We start from the raw sequence: 20,411 nt of genomic DNA on the forward strand, positions 1-20,411 counted from the left end.
ACGGCAACACGGCAACACGGCCAGCATTATGTGTGCCATGATGCACTGCGGCAAGAGCCCATCTCGCAGCCAGAAAGCAAGAAAATCGAATTTCTCTGCCACACTGCCACTGCTTTCCACTGCAAATTACTTAACTATTTTCCCAGTTTTCGCTTGGTCGTGCAATTTGCGAACAGTTGTTGCATGTTGTTGCATATTAGCGGCAGTGAAAAGTTGGTCATGACAATCAAATGGCCAGCGCTGCGTGGCATTCGAGGGGAGAGTATCTGTATCTGCGGTATGGGCCTTTGTATCTGTGGGGGTTTTGGCTGGTTTTGCTGCAGAGACACATTTCCAGTAATTTCTGTGTGCCCACTGATGCATTCCGCCTGCTGCAACTGCCATTTAGGCGAGCCTAGGGTCCCCGAGCTACTCCCTTCGTAGCCCTCTCGTTCCAGGTCCTCTGTCCTCCATTTGCACGACCTGTGGGCAGAGGGCTAGGGTCCCACTTAGTCACCGGAGTGACTAACCGACTGGCAGTCGGCGTTCCACCCTAAATTCCCATGGTGAGTCAGTTCGGTCCTTACCGCAAGCCACTCTTCTTGGCGTTCCTTTGGGCAAACCATTGGTTATTACTGAGTGATCTTCAATGGGGGAGAGACAAGACATGGTTTCGAACCTGCAGAACATTCCCATAAATTTAATTTACATGTATTGGTGCAGTGGGAAAAAAAGAGTTAAATGATAAAACTAATGCAATATAAGTTTGGTTTTTTGAAAAGAAAAAATAAAATAAAATAAAACAAAATGGTTTCACAAGATTTAAAGCTTTAATGTATATAAGTAATTATATTTTACCTAATTTAATTATTAAGGAAATTGTTATATTTTAAACCAATCGCCAATTAAGGATTTCTGGTCGGACATTTTTGATTTATAAAACGATTATAAAAACATATTTTTTTAAACATAAAGGCAGCAAAAAAAAAACCTTTTAAATGTCTTAAAAAATTAGGAACAAATTATGTATTCAGCATAGCATCTATCTGAAGTATCTAAAGATTCTTAAAAGCTGTATACTTCCAAAAATAAATACATTTTGTATACTTGTAAAAATGTAGCATTTAAATAAAAGTAATATGGCACTTTTTTTAAATTCTTAAACTTAAAAAAAGAATGTTAAAAAAAGTTTAATTAATATCTTATATATCTTTACTTAAAAAAATGATGAAAAAAATTGTTTTAATAAAGATTCTAAACTTTAAATTAATATATTCACATATATTATAATATATTTTTATGTATCTATATAATAAAAAAAATATTTTTTAAAAGAGGCTAGAAAATACATTCTAGAAAGAGCTTACCCCCGCTTCATGGTGAAACTATCATCCCAAATCTCGTTGTAAAATCCTGACAAATCCGCTTAAGTCGTCGCCTGGCCGGTGAAAATAGACAGCCCGACTTGGCCAGATTTAATTGCTGGCGGGTACTTAATGAAAAGCTGGCCACCTTTCCGGGACTAAGACTCTTTCCCAGGGGCGGAGACCGCGCACCGTTAGCCCCTAATTAGAAACCAGTTAAGTGTCGCAGCCCAGCACCTTTAACTGATCCATCAGCGTATTTCCCTCTCTCCGACCATTTCTATTTATTTTTGTCAGCCGGCTTCTTTGGCCAGTGGGCTGGGCGATCGGGAATGGGATTCAGATTCGGATTCAGATCGAGATCGGCCTGCCCCAGTGCTCCAATAAACGCCGCATTGTCATTCGCTCCGCTCGGCAACTCCACGCTGTCACTCGGTGCTCAGAGCCCCGAAAACTGGGTCACATTCATTAATTTATCGCATGCAAAACAATCCGCGAAAATATCTAATGCTGCAGCTGGCGTTGCCGCTGCCAATGCAGCCGACACACAAAAAAATAGAAAGTTTTTCGCCGGCGGAGCGAGTGCAATTTTCTCTTTGCAATTTGATTAAATAAAATATTGTGTAAAAGCGACGACGCCGGCAGAGCAACTTTCCAACTGCAACGCTGCAGCGCGCGAGCCACGACTTCTAAGTCGGTTACTAGATGCAATAATAATTGCATTTGTCCCACTTTACTTTCACTTGGCGAACGAGCAGCAAGCAGCAAGCAACGAGCAACCAGCAACCAGCAACAAGCAGCCAGCAAGCAGCAAGCGGCAACTAGCAACAAAAAGCCGCAGCGCAGGCGTCGACTTTGACTTTGTGCGCCTGTTGCAGCTTTTCCATCCGCTCAGCAGTGTGTGTGTGTTGCATGAAAAGTTGCAACTTTTTCCAGTCGCCTGGTGGAAATTGTTTGCCGTTCGGTCGACGGGCAAAAAGGAAAAGTGGGTCAAGCGCACCATTGTTGTTGATGCAGCTTGTGTTGCCGCTGTTACTTGTTGCATGCCCCCACTCAATTGACAATTGCCTGCCACACACACATTATACGTTTGCCACTTTGGCATTTGATTTGCAAAACTGGGCCACCGCCGCTTTCCTTTTTCTCTCTCCAATAGCCGTGGCTCTTGCGTTAACATTTCGTCAATTTATTCACTATCATTTAGGGTTCTTTATATATTACTCAATAGTACAGCAGGCATGAATCTTAAACATATTTATGTACGTTTCTTTTTTACATTGCCTTCAATATACTGTGGATGCTTTTGCTGTACATAAAAAAATTACATTTTAAATCCAGGACATTTGTTTTTTGTTTTTTCACAAACTCTTTTCGCCAATTTTCGCTTCGATCGAGTCTGTGCCTGATATTTACAAAGATTTTGAATTTCGTAGCGTACTGTGTGCTCTTGTTTTTCTTTTTTGGCATCGAAACAATAAATAAAATTAGAAAGATTAAATGATTAGGTTAGAAAAGAGGGTAACTAATCTAAGGTAGAACGATTTTTGTGGCCTGATTTGGTTTTTCTGTTTCTTACAAGGTTGGAAATGATAATAGATTGAAAGATTTAAACAAAGCATAGGGTGACTTGGTCAACAGGGTTGTACAAACAGTTTAATAGAAAGCAATAGGAATAGGTTGGTTATCGTCGATGCAGGATGTTAGACAGGGCGCGTATCTGCTTCTGCAGTTCGGAATCCATACGATAGGCCTCTTCCTCGAAGATCAGCCGCATCTCCTGCAGCGCGGGCAGCTTGTCCGCCTGCATGTTGAGCAGTTCGCCGAAGAACTTCGTCCACACATGCTTCTTGAGGTAGCGCGGCAGCTTCTGCCGGATGTCCCAGCTGGAGCCCTTCTTCTGCGGCTGCATGTAGTCACCGAAGAGCATCACATGCACGGTGGCCGCGATGCAAAAGAGATCAGTCTCGTAGGACCAGCTGCGTCCCTCCTGCATCTCGATGCAGGTGAAGCCATCGGTCTGCACCACCTTGCGGAACTTGGTGCGCTCCGCGTCCGGAAACAGGGTCATGTCGATGGCACACCCGAAGTCGATCAGCCGCAGCGATGGCAGCGCGCTGTCCACATTGGGCACACGCATCAGCAGGAAGTTGTCCGGCTTGATGTCCGCATGGATGATGTGCTGCCGGTGCAGGTGGTCCACGATGTTGCAGATCTGCGCCGAGAAGTGCATCACCAGCGACTCGTGCATCACCTTGGTGGTGGCCTGCCGGATCTTGTTGTTGATGTCCAGCAGCGAGCCGAACGGCGAGAACTCGGTGGCTATGAGGCTAGCATTCGGGGCGATAATCGCCGTGGAAATGTCCATCAGGCCGGGCAACACCTCCGGCTCCTTGATGCGTTTCAGCACCTAAAATAAGAGATATTTGTTTAATTAGTCAAATGTGATTCAAAATATTTAATAAACAGTAGTAAGGATTGGCAGATTGCTCACCTGATCACATATATAAATCTCCCAGGTGTTTGGGGGCTTCTGATACTTGAGCGCCACCACATTGCCGGTGCGCGAGTCTGTGGCCTTGTAGACCGAGCCGTAGGATCCGCGGCCCACCTCCTTGTCAATGTTAAAGGTCACGCCTTCGAGGACGTTCAGCGTGCGAGTGTTGGATATTTTTGGCAGTGGCGTTTGCACAATCTTGTAGCTGGCATGGGCATCGTGGTCGCCCGGAAAGTCCAGCTTGGCGAGGAAGGCGCGGCAGAGTTCGCTGTTGAAAGGATCGATGGCCTCCTTGGCCAGGTGGCGGGCAATCGTTTCCACCGCCTTCGAAAGCCGCCGCTCCTGAGCCTCCGTATCGTGTTGGGTGGCAAAGTACGAGTTCTCCTGGAACGTGGAGAAATCGGCTAGCGTAGTATTGCCATTATTGTTGGTGCTGGTGTTGTTGTTGTTGTTGTGCGTTTGTAGGGTCTTGTTGACCGGATGGAGGCTCTGCTGTTGCGATGTGTCGCGGAAGTTGAGTCTATCCACGGCCAGGGCCAGCGAACTGTTTGAGTTGTCCAAGGCGGTGGCGCTGGAGAATGAAAAGTTTGCATTGTCGTTGAATGCGCCAGGTGCTCCGGCAGCCACACTACTCGAGCTGGCGGTGGCCACATCAGCCGCCGAGGAGGCCGAGTTACTGTTGCTGCAGAGATCCGGCTGGAACTTGCTGCGCTTGACTTTGGTGCGAGCCTTTCGATAGCCGTTCGCCTCGCTCTTGGGCGTCGACGTCTGGCCCAGGAAGTAGGGATGGAAGTGGTGGTGGCCACCGTTGCGCTGACGCTGGACAGGAATGGGGGAGGCTGGCGCAGGCTCCGGCGGAGGATGATTGACTGTCTGCGGCGGCTGCTGGATTATCTGATGTTGAGGCGGCTGCTGCGAGGGCTGCTGCTGTTGATGTTGTTGCTGCTGCTGGTAAACATTCTCTATGGTATAGGCACTGGAGGTGCTGCTGGGCTCCTTCCTGAACTTGATCTTGATTGAGCGGTTCTCCTGCTCGAAAGTGGTTTGCGCACTGAACTGCACGCCGTTTGTGTAGGGTTCGCTAGGCTCCTCCTCCTCCTCCTCGTCTTCCTCCTCCTCATCAGATTCATCTTCCTCGTTAGCTTCGCCTGCTTCCTCCTCCTCTTCACCTTCCGCATCGTTTTCCTCGTCCTCATCACCCGTGTTCTCCTGACCACTGCTGTTGTTTTGCCCGTAAAGAGCTCCGTCCACGGCAGTCATATAGTAGGATGTCTGCGACTCGTAGGAATCATAAAGAGTTTGCTGCTGCTGCTCCTCTGCCGGCTCAGCTGGCTTGGCCTTCTGTTCCAGCAGCTGTTTAAACTTGCGGGCTAGTATCTCCTCGGGACTGTACTCGATGCCAGCGCCCGGTGGATAAACCAACTGCTTGGCATAGTGGCACACTCGCGAGGGATCGTCGGGCTCTTCGAGCGTGAGAGCAGGCTTCCAGGTCTCATGGTTGTTGCGCCCGTATGCGTGGAAATTGCGCGGCAAACGCAGGCCAGCCACTTCGCTTGTCACGGGAGGATTAGTTTGGGGCACTGGATTGCTATTGCCATTGTGCTGCTGCTGGGGCTGCTGCGTCTGTTGCTGCGCTGCAGCCGGTTGTTGCGTCTGCGGCAGCTGTGGCTGTTGGCTTGGTGCATAGTGGGGCTAAAAAGGAACGACAGGGAGTTTATCAAATAGCTTTGTAAATAGGGCTAGAATGCTCACCTCTGCCACTGGAGCGTATTGCGGCTGTTGCTGGACATTGGCTGCTGGTACTGCCGCTGCGGGTTGAGCTGCAGGATGTGGCTGGTAGCGTGGCTGCTCCTGGTAGTGTGCCTGATAGGGCTGCTGTTGTTCTGGTGCCTGATGTGGCTGGGGCGCCGGCTGATGAGGCTGCGCGGCCTGATGTTGCTGCGGCTGCGCCTGCGGATGATATTGCTGATAGACATTCTGCTGATATGGCTGGGGACGGTGTTGCTGTTGTTGCGGTGATGGATAGCTCTGCGGCATTGTCTGCTGTGCATAGTTTGTGAGTTGCTGCAGTGCGTCCGGCGGAGGATGTGGCTGCTGCTGTTGTTGTTGTTGCTGCTGCTGTTGCCGCTGGTGGTACAGTGACCTGGCGTAGGTGAACTTGGTGTGGGCATGTTGCAGCTCCGAGTTGCTCTGCGCCTTCTCCTGGAAGGCCAAGTTAAAGACCGCCTCGGCGTCCTTGAACTCCTCGCGCGACTCGTAGTAGGCGGCCCAGCCAATGTAGAAGGCGGCCACCTGGCGACCCGTTCCGCGCTGAAAGAGCACCTGGAAGAAGTGCAACGGATCCGTCTGCATGGCTATGTACTTGAGCCACAGCCTCACCAAGCGTGCGTCCTGGCGGTAGTAGTCGTTGTGCTCGTACACCGTCAGGCAGCGTTCCAGGGTCTCGCGGAACTTGAGCTCCGGATCGCTGTGCGCATGGTTCTCGTACCAGCAGATGTAGTTGTACCAGTGATCGAGGGGATCGGGGCCCTGGTACAGGGAGATGGCGTGCTCCCACGCCTGCTTGTCCTTCAGGAAGCCGTGCATCTCGTCCGGACTGGCCAGCGGCGGTGCTCCAGCTGCTACGACTCCTGCTCCTGCGCCAGCACCTCCTACCGCTCCTGATCCCGATCCCTGGCGCATGTACGAGTGCATGGCCATGTCAGCCGGTCGGGAATCCCGCTCCTGATCCCGCCGCGCCGTGGTGCACACAAATGGAGGCGAGAGAACCTCTGCGCTTGCTTTGGGCCACTCGGAAGTCTCGGATTTCGGAGTGCAGTGCCCCGTGCCGATTGGACTGGATTTGGCTGCACCAACTCGCTTAATCCCTCGGCGTCGACGTCCGCTGGCACCGCTGACACATGATTTTCGCTTGGCTTTTCCACTCGCTGGCTGATCTGCTACTTTATTTTTCTTTTTTTGATATTTTTCCTCTTTTTAGCTTGCAAGGAATTTATTAGTGCTGCAAAACAATCGATAGAACTATCGGCTGGGGTTGTTAGCGACGGCAGGCGCGGACGGTTATCGATAGTGCGATGTAAACGTGTTGTAGCGGGGTTTTAAAGTGCTAAATAATTTAGTTTGTGCTGCAGCAAAGTACTTACATTGTTGAAAAACAGGCGTCAGCTATAGGAGAAAGCAGAAGGCAAATAGGCGGGTAAAGCTGTTGGTTGGTACAAAACTCAAATGAGCTAGGAAAATACCAAAAAAATACTAAATTTCTTGAGTGAACTTCGATGCACTGCTTGGCTGTCGAAGCAAGCAGTTCAAGTGTAGTATTGTACACTACTAAAGAAATAAGAAAAACTTGGTTTTATCAAATTAAAGAATGTTTTTATTTAGATTCAGGCTTATAAGACCTTTTGTTTTTTATATCTGAGTTAGGTTTGGAAAATTGTAAATCCCTTAAAAGCATAATGCACCAACCGATAGTCACGAACGGGCCGATAGTGCCACCCGCTCCAGAAGTTCGCTAACCGCCCACCAGAGGCGCCACCGTGCTTGGTGTTACTGCATTATTGTTTTTTATCAACTCAGCTCGCCAGAAATTACGCTGTCCCTATCCCAAAACCGAAATCGCACGAGTGTTTATGTTTTCCGCCTCCAAGTGCATATCATAGATAGTAGTTTAGTAGCCCCGCAGCACGCCGCCGACTGAGAGTACACGCGTAATCGCCCCCCCCCTCCCACGCACACCATATTTTCTTTTTGTTTTCGACCCCTGGCTGCGTTTGTGGATTTTGCCCCAAAAAAGAGGAAAAGGAAGTCGTAGTACGCAATTGGGCACCGCATCGAGTCGACCGGCCGCAAACTGAGTCCCCCGGGCTACGGATAATGGAGGTCTCCGCCGATCCGTACGAGCAGAAGCTCTACCAAATGTTCCGGAGCTGCGAGAAGAGCGGCAACGGCCTGCTGGACGAGAAGTCCCTGCTGAAACTGTGCTCCCTGCTGGAGCTGCGCGACCAGGGATCCGCCCTGATCGCCAGCCTGGGCGGCGGCCACCAGCTGGGCGTCTCCTTCGGCCAGTTCAAGGAGGCGCTGCTCAACTTCCTGGGCTCGGAGTTCGACGGGACGACGACGTCATCGGGCTTCATGGGTGAGATAACACGGCGAGTCGGGCTCCCCAGCTGGGAATGCCCTCCATATAGGTGGCATAGCTAACCTATGGCAGCTTCGTACGGCCTATCTGTAATTGCGCCTTAATTACCCTTCAGGCAACATCAGATAATTACGGACTGTTTGCCAGCCACTTACTAGAGATAGTAGTTCTGCTTTGCCAGGGAGTTGGAACCGGTGCTATATCAATATTTAAAATAAATAGTATAGAACACATAAATTCGGATCTGCCGGGTGTACTTTGTTTTATATTTCCTATCTTATCTAGAAGATATTTTTATAAAACTCATTTTATAATACCCATATCAGACCCCCTTAGACAGATCTTACTCTATACAACCTCTAAATAGCTTGCTTCTGATAGAACTGATATTCCTATAGCAGCTAGAAAGCGTGGTAATCTGCGCGAAGATCTAGGGGCTAATTTGCCAGGATCATATCCTATCTGCTCTGGAAATATCCAGGCAAAGTTAGCACGCCGCAGGGTACGAGTAGCATAATCAGTTCGCGGATTAGCAGGTCGGCAGCTGGCGGTCGTAAAAGCAAGATGCAATTGCTAATTTTTTACGACCCACCCACTGCTGTCGCCTACCTGGTCCCGATCCCAATGCACTCCATCAGGTAGTCGCTGGGATCCTGCATAAATAGGCAGCTCCTTCAGTTCAGCACTTCAGTCCAAATCGAAATGGGAACACGCTTGTACTACCGCCAGTCTGGCGGCCAGACCGCAGATCCAATCATTGAGAAGTTAGCCGCTCGCTTTGGTAGTCACCTGAGATCCGTGCAACTCTTCCAGTTCGCTACTAACCTATACCTCTTGAATCTTGCAGAGCGCTCGCTGGTGATCACGGATGAGCCCCTGACCAGCACATACATCGAGAGTCCGCCCGAGTCTTCCGACCGCGAAGTGTCGCCCAAGCTCATCGTGGGCACCAAGAAGTACGGACGCCGCTCCAGGCCGCACCAGGGCATCTACGAGCTGTCCGTCACGGACTCGGACAACACGGATGAGGACCAGCTGCAGCAGCAGAAGCAGCGAAGTCTCAACGGCTGCGACGAGCTGGGAGTTCAGGTGGGTGTCACGAGCATGAAGTCACGTACGAAGTGGCGATGCAACTTGTGGCTGTGCAGGCCACAATGCTTAGTAAACAGATTCTTCTGAAGCTAAATAATTGCTGCTACAGTAGATAGTGACTAAGAGATGTAATAAGATTCGATTAATTCATTGAATATGGAATTATATGTTGTGATTCCATTGAGATTTTGGTTAGGACTCCAATTTAAGCACATTCCTTCTTGAATATTGAAAATATATTTCATAAATCACTATTAAAACTATATCCTACTCACTTTCCACAGGTCCAGCGTTCCTCGTCCCAGAGCGATCTTCCTGGCAGTCGGCGCCTGCGTTCAGTTCACACCAGCGGCAGCAAGCTGAAGAGATGCGCCTCGCTGCCGGCGCGCCGGAGCCTTCAGTCCAAGACGCACAACACCGCCACGGGAGCGACCACATCGCCGACGGCGGCGGCCAAGTTGAAGCAGCTCTCCATCCAGGCGCAGCACAGCAGCAGCGTGGAGTCCCTGGGTAAGCCACCTCCCCCAACTACCCCCCGATCGCCAGCCAATCCCTTTGCCCCCGCCACCTCTGTTGTTGTTAGCCCAAATGCCAAAATTACGTTCGAAGCAATGATTAAAACAAAACACACCGTAGGCCATCACCTGGCCGCCAACTCCGCACCGTCGTCCGAGCACCAAAGATGCTACCACGGCGGCCGTTGGTCATGTTGCAAAGGTTTGTGCGCTCTCAGCAATTGTCAACACCTCCCCACACCCACCGAGACCCCAACCCAATCATTCGGTATCTAATCGCACCCTATGTAGCCGCACTTTGACTCGTTCTGTACGCTCGTATAATCACATATCCTAACCTTCCTATCCTAGTAAAGCTGTTTCAAAGAATCTTCTAGCTATTAAAAATATTAATTTTTATGTTGTTAAATTGATTTATTTTTGATTTATTATTATTTTTTGTAGTAAAGTAAGAGAAAGAGGTCAATTACTATTTTGTTTCCGTTTTGGAAATCAATTTGATAAAGAGAAACAGCAAACTTTCGGCGCTTTCGCTTAGACCACAGTCATCACACCCACACCCACCCCACTCCCAATCCCACACCCACCTGGTATCTCGGGCTAAATATATATAATAAATGTGTATATAAACAGCGCAGCTAATCTTGTTCGTCCCACGCTAATTGCTAATTGCCATGATTTGCAGACACGGTGACGCCCCAGCAGCTGGAGACGATCTCGGTGCACAGCATCATCGAAGCCTGGGAGCTGGCCAGCATTCCCAGCAGTCGCACCCTGCTCCACATCCTCGGATTCGATGAGGAGGAGGAGGTCAATCTGCTGCAGCTGACCAAGGCGCTGGAGGAGGAGCTGCGTGGCCTCGAGGGCGATCAGGAGCAGTCGAATATGCTGCGTGCCCTGGCTGCCCTGCAGGCCACTGAGTTGGGTAACTACCGACTGGCCTTCCGCCAGCAGCACGAGGAGAACCTCAAGCTGAGAGCCGACAATAAGGCGGCGAACCAAAGGGTTGCCCTGCTGGCCGTGGAGGTGGATGAGCGGCACGCCTCGCTGGAGGCCAGCTCCAAGCAGCAGGTGCAGCAGCTGGAACAGCGACACGCCAGCATGGTGAGGGAAATCACCCTGCGGATGAGCAATGATCGCGACCACTGGACCACCATGACGGGAAAGCTGGAGGCGCAGCTCAAGTCCCTGGAGCAAGAGGAGATCCGTCTCAAAACGGAGCTCGAACTGCTGCGCACTGAGAACTCGGAGCTGGAGTCGGAGCAGCAGAAGGCACATGTCCAACTCACCGAGCTGCTCGAACAGAACATAAAGCTCAACCAGGAACTGGCCCAGCGGCCGAGCAGCATCGGTGGCACTCCCGAGCACAGTCCAATGCGCCCAAGGAGGCACAGCGAGGACAAGGAGGAGGAGATGCTGCAGCTGATGGAGAAGCTGGCTGCCCTCCAAATGGAGAACGCCCAGCTGCGTGACAAGACTGACGAACTGACCATCGAAATCGAGAGCTTAAATGTGGAACTGACCCGCTCGAAAAGCAAGGGGAAGAAGCAGGAAAAGCAGGAGAAACAGGAGGAGCAGGAGGCGGCTGCCACGGCCACCAAGCGGCGCGGCGACTCGCCGAGCAAAGCACATCTCACAGAGGAGAGTCCGCGCCTGGGAAAGCAGCGCAAGTGCACCGAGGGAGAGCAGAGTGATGCCAGCAATAGTGGTGAATGGTTGGCCCTGAACTCCGAGCTGCAAAGAAGTCAAAGCCAGGACGAGGAACTCACCAGCCTCAGGCAAAGGGTGGCTGATTTGGAAAAGGAACTGAAGGCCGCCAAGGAGGGCAGATCTCTGACTCCGGAAAGCCACTCCAAGGAACTGGAGGCCAGCCTCGAGCAAATGCAGCGCGCCTATGAGGATTGCGAGGACTACTGGCAATCGAAACTCAGCGACGAGCGGCAGATGTTCGAGAAGGAGCGCCAGATCTACGAGGATGAGCAGCACGAGAGCGACAAGAAGTTCACCGAGCTGATGGAGAAGGTGCGCGAGTACGAGGAGCAGTTCAGCAAGGACGGCCGCCTGTCGCCCATCGATGAGCGGGACATGCTGGAGCAGCAGTATGTGGAGCTGGAGGCGGAGGCAGCCCAACTGCGCTCGAGTTCCGTTCAAATGCTCGAGGAGAAGGCTCAGGAAATTAGTTCCCTGCAATCGGAGATCGAGGATCTGCGACAGAGATTGGGTGAGAGCGTGGAGATCCTCACGGGTGCCTGCGAACTCACCTCGGAATCGGTGGCCCAGCTGAGCGCCGAGGCTGGCAAGAGTCCGGCCAGCTCGCCCATCAGCTACCTCTGGCTGCAGAGCACCATCCAGGAGCCGGCGAAGTCCCTTGCCGACACCAGGGATGAAGGCACCGCCAGTGCCATCGAACTGCTGGGAGGCTCACCATCGCACAAGACAGCCAGCCGGTGAGTATGCGAAGCCACTCTGTGTGTCCTGTCCTTGGTGTTTGCATCACTGTACTTCATAATTTGCACTGTCTTGTCCTGTATATATGTTTTGGTTTTGTCCCACACATCTAACCATGTCTTGTTTAAGCTAATTTAGTCTTAAGTTTATGTATGTGCTTGTTTAATAAATATAATTTATGCTCACAAAAAATTGCAACACAAATTGCCTTCACAAAACCATATTTCGGCGATAAATAGGATTATTCATTAATCAAATAAAAATAAAGATCTATAGAGCTATTGGCTGTTTCGATTCTGAGTTTTAGCCTGACAGATTTTGTTTTTTTCTTTACTTTATTATATATTAATGGAAGATAAAACCTTTTCAATAAAATTTCTTAAACTTTTAAAAAGAAATGAGTCTGAAAAAAGAGTTTCTTATGGTTTCAAAGACATACTTACTTAAAACTATGGTAAAAACAATGCCAAGCCTATTAAATTCAATAAATATTCATTTACCACCCATGTTTTTTGGTTCTTTATTGCACCGATCAGTTGTTATAGTTATTTAAACAGTCGTATATCTTATATTCCAAAATTGCTTCTATCGAACAGCAATAACCTCACCACTTCGGAGACCTCCATCTTCAGCACCACCCCCTTCGAGAGCTCTCCCTCGGGTCCTTCGCCCACGAGCAGTGGCAACACCAACGCCTCGGCCGCCAACGCAGGTCCAGCTCCCATCAGCAAACCCAAGCGGGCCCAGAGCCCCCAGCAGGTTCCGTCTGAGGGGGAGATAGCCGACTGTGAGACCTCGTCGACGGCGTCCAACAAGAGCTTCGAGTCCAACAGCAAAACATCTTGCCTTAGCCACGAAAAGTGCAGCAGTCCGTCGGCACTGAAGGAGGAGCTGAAGCGCCTCAAGTTCTTCGAGCTGTCCCTCAAGGAGCAGATCAAGGACCTGAGCCTGCAACGCGACGGTTTGGTAATGGAACTGCAGCAGTTGCAGGAGGCGCGACCGGTGCTCGAAAAGGCCTATGCGGTGAGCTGTGGACTTGCTCTATAATTGAACACATTTTATTTTGATATGTTATTCCCCAGCGAACCACGCATCCAACGCTTCAGCAGCGGCTGAACCAATTGGAGCTGCGGAATCGCCACCTGCAGAATGTCATCAAGCAGCAGCAGCAGTACACAGAGTCCCTGATGCAGCGTGAGTAGAATAGAATCCCTAAGGGATATAGATACCTAATCATGTATACCTAAATCCCCTCCAGAATCCTGGCGGCAGCATCAAGTGGAGCTCAATGACCTACACAGCCGGATCGAAACGCAGGGTGTCATGCTGGCCGATCAGACGCAGCGCCTGCAGAGTGCCGACATCCTGGTGAAGGACCTGTATGTGGAGAACTCCCATCTGACGGCCACAGTGCAGCGGCTGGAGCAGCAGCGGGCTAGGGTGAACCTGATCCACCAGCAGCAGCAGCAGCAACAGCAGCGACTTGTGGGCGGCGGACTGCCCGGCATGCCTTAGTTTGCCAACGTTTGGCAAACGCACATTAGATTGTAGTTGAAACAAAAGACAAAAAACCTGAGGAGAAAGGTGCTCAGCATCAGCAGACATCGAACATGCACCTATATATCGTAATGAATGTACACCACACTCGGTAGATTAAGTTTGCATACTCGTCGTATTCGTACGTTGCGTTTTTGTGAATGAATGTGCATCCAAATCCATGTTGTTCGGCACGAGAGCACCGCAGCAATAACTAAAGTGACTTTAACCCAAACTCACCCACGCGCAAATGAGGAACAATCCACACTAGTGTACCACATCTAGTAATCGACTAACTTATACGAAAGGAGCAACTATTTACACAAACTAAAATCATACTCGATTGAGCAAGGGTAGCCACACATATAGTTATATGTTCGTTCATGTCTCACTGCAATGTTGAACTTACTAATTGACAAATGAAATAGTTATCGTATACTAATTATATTAGAAGAAACAGTATTTTAAATTTGTTATGCGTCTGACTAGGCGAGCACGTTTATCAATGTTTACCACGTGCCCAATCAAATGCATTCGGAATTGTTGTTAATTTTATTGGTAGAGAAAGCGAAAATGAGCGCGAAACAAATGATCTATGATATTGATATAATATGTAACGACAAAAAGACCTGTAAAGCTGTAATTATACACACGAATCTATGTATTTAAATTGCGATTTAAGTTAGCCAATACTCTTCAATATTGCTTTTGCGAACGCGACTTTTTGTTAACTCGTTTTCGTCCCAATAACTCACTCTATTTAAATGTAAAAACCTCGACTTAGTTTAAATGCCACTCGATTCACGTGACTGTTGTAATCAGTGCTTCAATCAATACTTTCGATCAAAATAGAAGTTTACTTTTTAAAAGTATGAAAAAATAATACAACAAAAAAACCAAATATACAATTATTTAAAAAACGAAACTGGAAATGTGTTTTTATTTTTAGAATTAAATGGGATATATTTTATTCCATTCTAAAATTAAAATTTGCGTAATTTTTAAACAAAAATTTAAACCATTTGCATTTAAATAAACTCTGAAAACATGGAAAACAACTACTAAGCAACCAATGATTAAATTTATTAAAAGTTTATAGCTATATGGTATATATATTTTTTTTGTATTAACTAGAATACATGAATTTATGAAACCATATCATAGAAGTTAATATTTTTAAATCTGAATTTAATGCATTTTTATAAAATAAAAAATTGTGAACAATTTCTTACTTTTGCTTAACATTTACTTTTGCTTTAAAAACCTTTGAAAATATCTTACAAAACTACCAATTTAATTTAAAACGTGCCAATTATTATTCACTCTTTTTTTTAAATAATTAACATTTACAGGCGCCCAATCTTAAGCACTGTTAACTCTCTGCTACCTAACATAGACTTTTTGGCGTGACCGTTTCTAGCTCTTTTAGAGTGACCCTTTGGAATATTCTTATAAATATTCGAATAACGAATAGTTCACACTGTTTATTTGTTAACGCGAAGCGACTCGGGATAAAATGTTTTGTTTTTTGTTAGTTTTCGGTGTAAATGTGATTTTTGTGCATTTATCAGCTGGTGAGTGGGTGTTTTAGTGAAGGAACATGAACGAACTTGAACCGAAAGGCCGAATATCCGAAGGATGCCAAGTTTTCCACGATGCGCGCACTTGTGTGTGTGTGTTTGCTGCACTGCCAGTGCATGTGACTTTGTGTGTGTGTGCGTGCGGTTTGTTTTGTTATTCGATGCGCAAAATGGAAATATTTAATTAAATTAAGCACTTGCCAGCGAAACCATGATATAATAAAGACCCCAGAAGACATCCCCTAGTCGGCTTTGGAAAAATCATTAATTGTTTTTTCAAGGCCAGTGTTTATATGGCCGAAAATGCTAGGGACGCATTCTTTCGCTTGAATTGTGCAGACCACACTTTACCGTAATTCTAAAGTTTGTTCAAATAGCAGCAATTCACGTGCCACAGCTTTGTTTACTTATAGTTTGTTTATGTAAAGTTCTGAGAAGCTTGTAAGCCTTGGAATTCCATTATTTATTCAGCCACAGACCTTATAAATATTTCCAATTGGAAATTCGTAGCTATTTTCCTGTATCTAATTGGCAGGGAACCAATTTCTGCAAGTGCATCCGATTTCGTGTTGCTTCTATAAATAATTATTGATAATTACATTGTTTACGGTAGCAACATGTTCGATAACAGCAATGAAACTCTAGTTGGTATTGCAGTCTGTTAACAGCGGCTCTGTAAATTCGTTTGTTCATTACTTTTAACAGTTCTTATTTTGTAAGTCCAAACCTTCCTATTTAATAAAATTTAATATTCATAATTTTTTAAATAAAATATGGAAAATACTTCTAAACAAAACAGGTATCTTAAATTATTTTACATTTATTTTACTGCACCACTAAATACACTTTCAAGATGAACTTCGGATTGTATAGCATACTTTTTGGCTGATATGGTTCAGTAGATCCCAAGTATATGACAGTGTAAAAAAGGGACGTATTAAAGTTTAAACACCTGTATAATAGCCTTAACTATTTTTTTTTGAATATTTAATTAAACATTTTAAAAACGATTGCTTTTTTAATAATAAATAACTACTTGAACCTTGCCTCCAATTTCACTTTAATGTTCTGCTGAGTACGCAGTACAATGCCATTCTCAAAAGTGAGATCCTCGAGCTGAGTGGCGGGCAGCAGCTTGAAGTTCCTGATGACCGCTGCCAGGAGTACCTTCATCTCCAGGATGGCGAACTTCTGACCTATGCAGTTCCTTTGGCCAGCACTGAAGGGCACGAATGCGAAGGGATGTCTGTTCACGGTGTTCTCTGGCAGAAATCGTTCCGGCAGGAACTGATCTGGTTTCGGGAAGTGACGGGGATCCCTCATGATGTCGTAGAGGTGGATGCTGATCTGGGTATCCTTGGGCAGGACCAAACCGTTCACCACACATTCCTCCACACACTTACGTCCAATCTGCGGCGCCGGGGGAAACATCCTCAGCGATTCCTTGATCACACACTCCAAGTAGACCAGTTCGTTGTACTGGAACACACTGATATCATCGCTGTCCTCGGGAAGGTTTTGCACCTTTTCATAACACCGCTGTTGGACATCCTCGTGCAGGGCCAACATGAGCAGGGAAAAGATAAGACAGGTCGAGGTTGTATCGTATCCCCCGAACATGAAGGTGTTGACCTCATCGCAGATGCCCTGATGATCTATCTGGCCTTCAGCTTCGGCTGCTAAAAGGGTATCCAACATGGCATAGCGCTGCTTCTTGCCAAACTCATCCACCTTTCCGAGCTGCTTTTGCTGAAATAGCTTCCTTTTCTGTTGGATAATACTACTCGAAAAGCCGTGGATTATCCGTAGTTTGCTGGCCTGATTTCGATAATCTCCAAAGAGGAAGAAGCACCAGTCGTAATACATAAGCGGGTTGCAGAGACGCTGATTAAAAATGAGCTCAAAGTCATGGATGGCCTTTCTGTACTCGTTTCCCTCCGACATGTCATCCAGCTTCACGCCCAGAGCGGTTTCTGCAAATATAGTGGTTCCTTAATAAATGAATATTACAGTCAGACGATACCACTTACCACATATATTATTAAGTGTAAACTGTGGGATAATCTGGTTAAGTTCCAGTTCACCGCCTGCGTTTTTGTCTAAAACATGCATCAACTTAGTGCACTCTTCTCTGAAATAAAATCAGTTATACAAAATGAATATTTAAATTTATTTGGCAATACTTACTTAAAAGTAGAGAGAAGGGACTGCAGAACATTCAAGTGAAAAGCAGGAGTGAGAATTTTTCGTCTCGAGTGCCATTTGTGGTCTGAAAAACAGATAGTTATTAGTCATCTTATTGAACATTTCTTAAAAAGTTCATTCACCTGTGCTAATCAGGAGTCCGTCACCCAGAAAAGGCCTTATCAACTCATAAACCATATTCTTGTTTAACAACTTGGTGCTCTGAAATATTTCCTCAACTTCTTCGGCCCGTACAACGTTGTACTCGGGTGCAAGTAAAAAGTACCACAGATAGTTCTGGCCATTGGCTTTGGCGGTGGATTCTCGTATATAGTTGAAAATTGTTGCTAAAATATAAATGGATAGAAGCTTTTCTAGGAGAGAAGTGCCATTACCTACCGGGCTTTAGGTTAAGTAGATCAAAATTGTTGCCAAACCGAGTTTTTCCGGGAACTACGAACACTTTGCTCTCCAACGGACTGCCATCTTGCGTTCGCACTCGTTTGGATAATGAAAGAATAAAATAGGTTTTATTGACTTCCTTTAGAAGGTGCCAAAGGGCTATGAATAAAGCTGAAGACCACAGCAGAGCTATCCACATTCTGAGAATATTTGCAACCGTTCAGCTGCGAATTTCACATACCACTGAGCTTCTGCATAACCTACCTGGAAAAAGGGTACCACAACAGCTTTTGGTTATCGGAATATTTTATGGTTCTTTATTTCCAATAATTGTGTTTGGGATTGTAAAAAGTTTGCCATAAAGTTTGGAAGTTTGGGTGATTAGGCATTGTTTTGTTTTTACAGAAACCGATAAGCCTTATCATTTCTTCTCCCTACGCACCAGTTTAACCTTTACATTTTGTTTAGTGCGCAGCACGATTCCGTTCTCAAATGTAAGGTCAGCTAGAAAAGTAATGGGTAGTATCCTGAAATTCCTGATAACCGCTGCGAGTAGAACCTTGATCTCCAGGATGGCGAACTTCTGACCTATGCAGTTCCGTTGCCCTGCACTAAAGGGCACAAATGCGAAGGGATGCCGATTCACAGTGTTCTCAGGAAGGAATCGATCTGGTCGGTATTTGAGGGGATCGGGAAAGTGCCGGGGATCCCTCATGATTTCGTAGATGTGTATGTTGAGTTGGGTGTCCTTGGGCATTATTAGACCATTTACCACAGTCTCCTCCACGCATTTACGACCAATGAAGGGCACCGAGGGAAACATCCTGAGGGACTCCTTGATCACAGACTCCAAGTAGACCAGTTCGTTGAACTGGAACACGGTGATATCATCGCTGGCCTCTGGGAGGTTTTCCACCTCCTCATAACACCGCTGCTGGACATCCTCGTGCAGGGCCAACATGAGCAGGGTGAAGATAAGACACGTTGATGTGGTATCGTACCCCTCGAACATGAAGGTGTTGACCTCATCACAGATGCCCTGGTGATCGATCTGACCCTCTGCCTCGGCCGCCAAAAGGGTATCCAGCATGGCATAGCGCTGTTTCTTGCCAAACTCATCCACTTTCTCAAGCTGTTTACTCTTGAAAAGACTCCTCCTTGTCTCTATGAGGTTGCTGGAGAAGGCGTGGGCAATTTTCAAGTTATCCACCTGCTTTCGATAGTCTCCGTACAGATAGAAGTACACTGGGTTATAGAAGAAGGGATTGCACAGTCGCTGCTGCATGACCTCTTCTATGGCGTGAATCGACTGGCGATATCGGAAGCCCTCCGACATATCATCTAGCTTTACGCCCAGTGCGGTTTCTGTAATTAAATTAGTTAAGTAATAAAAAAATGACTTAAGTATTTTAATAAACCGGCTACTAAGCAATTGGTATCACATGAGTATTATACTTTCAAATATATTCCATTTATGCCAATTGAGGGAAAAATAATTTATATATTTGCTGGTCATGCTGATCTTGTGTTATTTGTATTTTTATTTAAGATTTTACTAGACTTACCACAAACATTGTTTAAAGTAAACTGAGGAATGACCTCATTAAGGACCAACTCCTTATCCACACTTTGATATAGGACTTTGACCAGTTTGTTGCACTCTTCCCTTAAAAAACTGGCTTTTATAACTTAAAAGCTTTCTAATTTCGAAAACTTACTTGAATATATTTAGAAAAGACTGCAAAACGTTGAAATGGAAGGCGGGAGTCAGGGCTTTTCTTCTAGCATGCCATTTCTGGTCTATATATGGATTAAGATTCGTAAGATTTCATGATTAACTAAAAAAACACTTTAGAATACCTGTGCTGGTCAGCAGTCCTTCGCCCAAAAATGGTTTTAAAAGATCATAGATCACATTTTTGGTGATTAGCTTCGGACTTTGGAGTATTTCCTCGGCTTCCTCGGCCCTGATGACATTGTACATGGGCGCTCGGAAGAAATACCACAGATAATTCTGACCTTTCGCTTCAGCAGAAGCATCTCTCATGAACTTGAAGATGCTTTCTAACAGAATATTTAGTGATATAAGGAAATGAACCTATGATATGTATTTTCTATACCCACCAGAAGTAAAGTTCACTAGATCAAAGTTGTTTCCAAATCGGGTTTTGGTCGGCGTTACGTAGATCTTTTTTTCCAGAGGACTGCCATCCTCGGTGCGAAGTCGCTTACAAAGGCTTAGGATGAAGTAATTGCGGTTTAGGTGCGTCCACAATTTGGAAAAAATAAAAACCAGCACGGGCACAGGAATCAGGACTTCCAAAATCATCTCTGTGCTAATCCTAGTATGCCGGCGGAGGTCTCAATACCTTTCAGATTAAGCTCAGATCTATGAATGACAGCCGCCGATTAGAACCCAGTAATCACCATCAGTCCGTTTGGTCAAATCAATACTATTACTTCTACGTTTAGTATAAAACATGTGCCCACACGGCACGCAGTGATTGGGTATATTAGTTTGGTTTAAAGTTTAACCTTAAAATTTTTATACATTTATGAATTTTATGCATTTTAGATCAGCTTTTAACGGTTGTTAGATTAGCTCTGTTTATTATTATATAGTTATATTGCTTATAAATAAGTATAAAGTAGTCGGTATTGTTTAAAGTACATTTGAAG

General features: G+C 46.4%; 5 protein-coding genes across 9 annotated transcripts in view; 2 read left to right on the top strand and 3 right to left on the bottom strand.

Annotated features, from left to right (window-relative positions):
- Positions 1 to 2,508: 2,508 nt before the first annotated feature.
- Positions 2,509 to 6,859, bottom strand: LOC108029187 (protein kinase 4). Its single transcript, XM_017101359.3, has 3 exons — positions 5,590 to 6,859; positions 3,835 to 5,529; positions 2,509 to 3,750 (listed from the first exon to the last, which is right to left on the bottom strand). Exons 1-3 carry the CDS (start codon positions 6,535 to 6,537, stop codon positions 3,025 to 3,027), a joined length of 3,369 nt encoding a protein of 1,122 aa, XP_016956848.1. The 5' UTR covers positions 6,538 to 6,859; the 3' UTR covers positions 2,509 to 3,024.
- Positions 6,860 to 7,263: 404 nt separating this feature from the next.
- LOC108029153 (blastoderm-specific protein 25D) lies at positions 7,264 to 14,491 on the top strand. Of its 4 annotated transcripts, none has more exons than XM_017101289.3 (8): positions 7,264 to 7,972; positions 8,823 to 9,064; positions 9,352 to 9,577; positions 9,704 to 9,784; positions 10,268 to 12,029; positions 12,627 to 13,053; positions 13,113 to 13,224; positions 13,289 to 14,491. In XM_017101289.3, exons 1-8 carry the CDS (start codon positions 7,711 to 7,713, stop codon positions 13,543 to 13,545), a joined length of 3,369 nt encoding a protein of 1,122 aa, XP_016956778.3. In that variant the 5' UTR covers positions 7,264 to 7,710; the 3' UTR covers positions 13,546 to 14,491. The 4 variants fall into 4 exon arrangements, with proteins under 4 accessions (XP_016956778.3, XP_016956776.3, XP_043950162.2 ...); XM_044094227.2 differs by lacking the exon at positions 7,264 to 7,972 and adding an exon at positions 8,614 to 8,756; XM_017101287.3 differs by lacking the exon at positions 9,704 to 9,784 and having other exon boundaries at positions 7,268 to 7,972.
- Positions 14,492 to 15,027: 536 nt separating this feature from the next.
- The window catches only part of LOC108029061 (bone morphogenetic protein receptor type-1B), a 56,146-nt gene continuing 50,762 nt past the window's right edge, over positions 15,028 to 20,411 (top strand). Inside the window, exon 1 of the mRNA XM_017101129.3 lies at positions 15,028 to 15,140. Coding sequence (XP_016956618.1) covers positions 15,083 to 15,140 — 58 coding nt within the window. The 5' untranslated portion in view covers positions 15,028 to 15,082. The remainder of the gene's footprint in view (positions 15,141 to 20,411) is intronic.
- LOC108029062 (probable cytochrome P450 4ac3) lies at positions 15,981 to 17,953 on the bottom strand. Its single transcript, XM_017101131.2, has 5 exons — positions 17,730 to 17,953; positions 17,474 to 17,677; positions 17,334 to 17,415; positions 17,177 to 17,277; positions 15,981 to 17,119 (listed from the first exon to the last, which is right to left on the bottom strand). Exons 1-5 carry the CDS (start codon positions 17,929 to 17,931, stop codon positions 16,179 to 16,181), a joined length of 1,530 nt encoding a protein of 509 aa, XP_016956620.1. The 5' UTR covers positions 17,932 to 17,953; the 3' UTR covers positions 15,981 to 16,178.
- LOC108029067 (probable cytochrome P450 4ac2) lies at positions 18,021 to 20,191 on the bottom strand. 2 transcript variants are annotated; one of them, XM_050885450.1, is made up of 5 exons: positions 19,857 to 20,191; positions 19,593 to 19,796; positions 19,451 to 19,532; positions 19,298 to 19,407; positions 18,021 to 19,097 (listed from the first exon to the last, which is right to left on the bottom strand). In XM_050885450.1, exons 1-5 carry the CDS (start codon positions 20,059 to 20,061, stop codon positions 18,154 to 18,156), a joined length of 1,545 nt encoding a protein of 514 aa, XP_050741407.1. In that variant the 5' UTR covers positions 20,062 to 20,191; the 3' UTR covers positions 18,021 to 18,153. The 2 variants fall into 2 exon arrangements, with proteins under 2 accessions (XP_050741407.1, XP_016956626.1); XM_017101137.3 differs by having other exon boundaries at positions 19,298 to 19,398; positions 19,857 to 20,189.

Source organism: Drosophila biarmipes, chromosome 2L, assembly GCF_025231255.1.
Source record: "Drosophila biarmipes strain raj3 chromosome 2L, RU_DBia_V1.1, whole genome shotgun sequence".
NCBI lineage: Eukaryota > Metazoa > Arthropoda > Insecta > Diptera > Drosophilidae > Drosophila > Drosophila biarmipes.

Coding starts and splice junctions, on each gene's coding strand:
- LOC108029187 (XM_017101359.3), bottom strand. CDS start 6,537: ATGGCCATGCACTCGTACATGCGCCAGGGATCGGGATCAGGAGCGGTA. Junction 5,530..5,589: donor AATACGCTCCAGTGGCAGAG/GTGAGCATTCTA, acceptor GTTCCTTTTTAG/CCCCACTATGCACCAAGCCA. Junction 3,751..3,834: donor AGATTTATATATGTGATCAG/GTGAGCAATCTG, acceptor CTCTTATTTTAG/GTGCTGAAACGCATCAAGGA.
- LOC108029153 (XM_017101289.3), top strand. CDS start 7,711: ATGGAGGTCTCCGCCGATCCGTACGAGCAGAAGCTCTACCAAATGTTC. Junction 9,065..9,351: donor GCGACGAGCTGGGAGTTCAG/GTGGGTGTCACG, acceptor CACTTTCCACAG/GTCCAGCGTTCCTCGTCCCA. Junction 9,785..10,267: donor CCGTTGGTCATGTTGCAAAG/GTTTGTGCGCTC, acceptor CATGATTTGCAG/ACACGGTGACGCCCCAGCAG.
- LOC108029062 (XM_017101131.2), bottom strand. CDS start 17,931: ATGTGGATAGCTCTGCTGTGGTCTTCAGCTTTATTCATAGCCCTTTGG. Junction 17,278..17,333: donor TCCCTTCTCTCTACTTTTAA/GTAAGTATTGCC, acceptor ATTTTATTTCAG/AGAAGAGTGCACTAAGTTGA. Junction 17,120..17,176: donor TACACTTAATAATATATGTG/GTAAGTGGTATC, acceptor CTATATTTGCAG/AAACCGCTCTGGGCGTGAAG.
- LOC108029067 (XM_050885450.1), bottom strand. CDS start 20,061: ATGATTTTGGAAGTCCTGATTCCTGTGCCCGTGCTGGTTTTTATTTTT. Junction 19,797..19,856: donor TCTAGTGAACTTTACTTCTG/GTGGGTATAGAA, acceptor ATATTCTGTTAG/AAAGCATCTTCAAGTTCATG. Junction 19,408..19,450: donor TCTTTTCTAAATATATTCAA/GTAAGTTTTCGA, acceptor TATAAAAGCCAG/TTTTTTAAGGGAAGAGTGCA.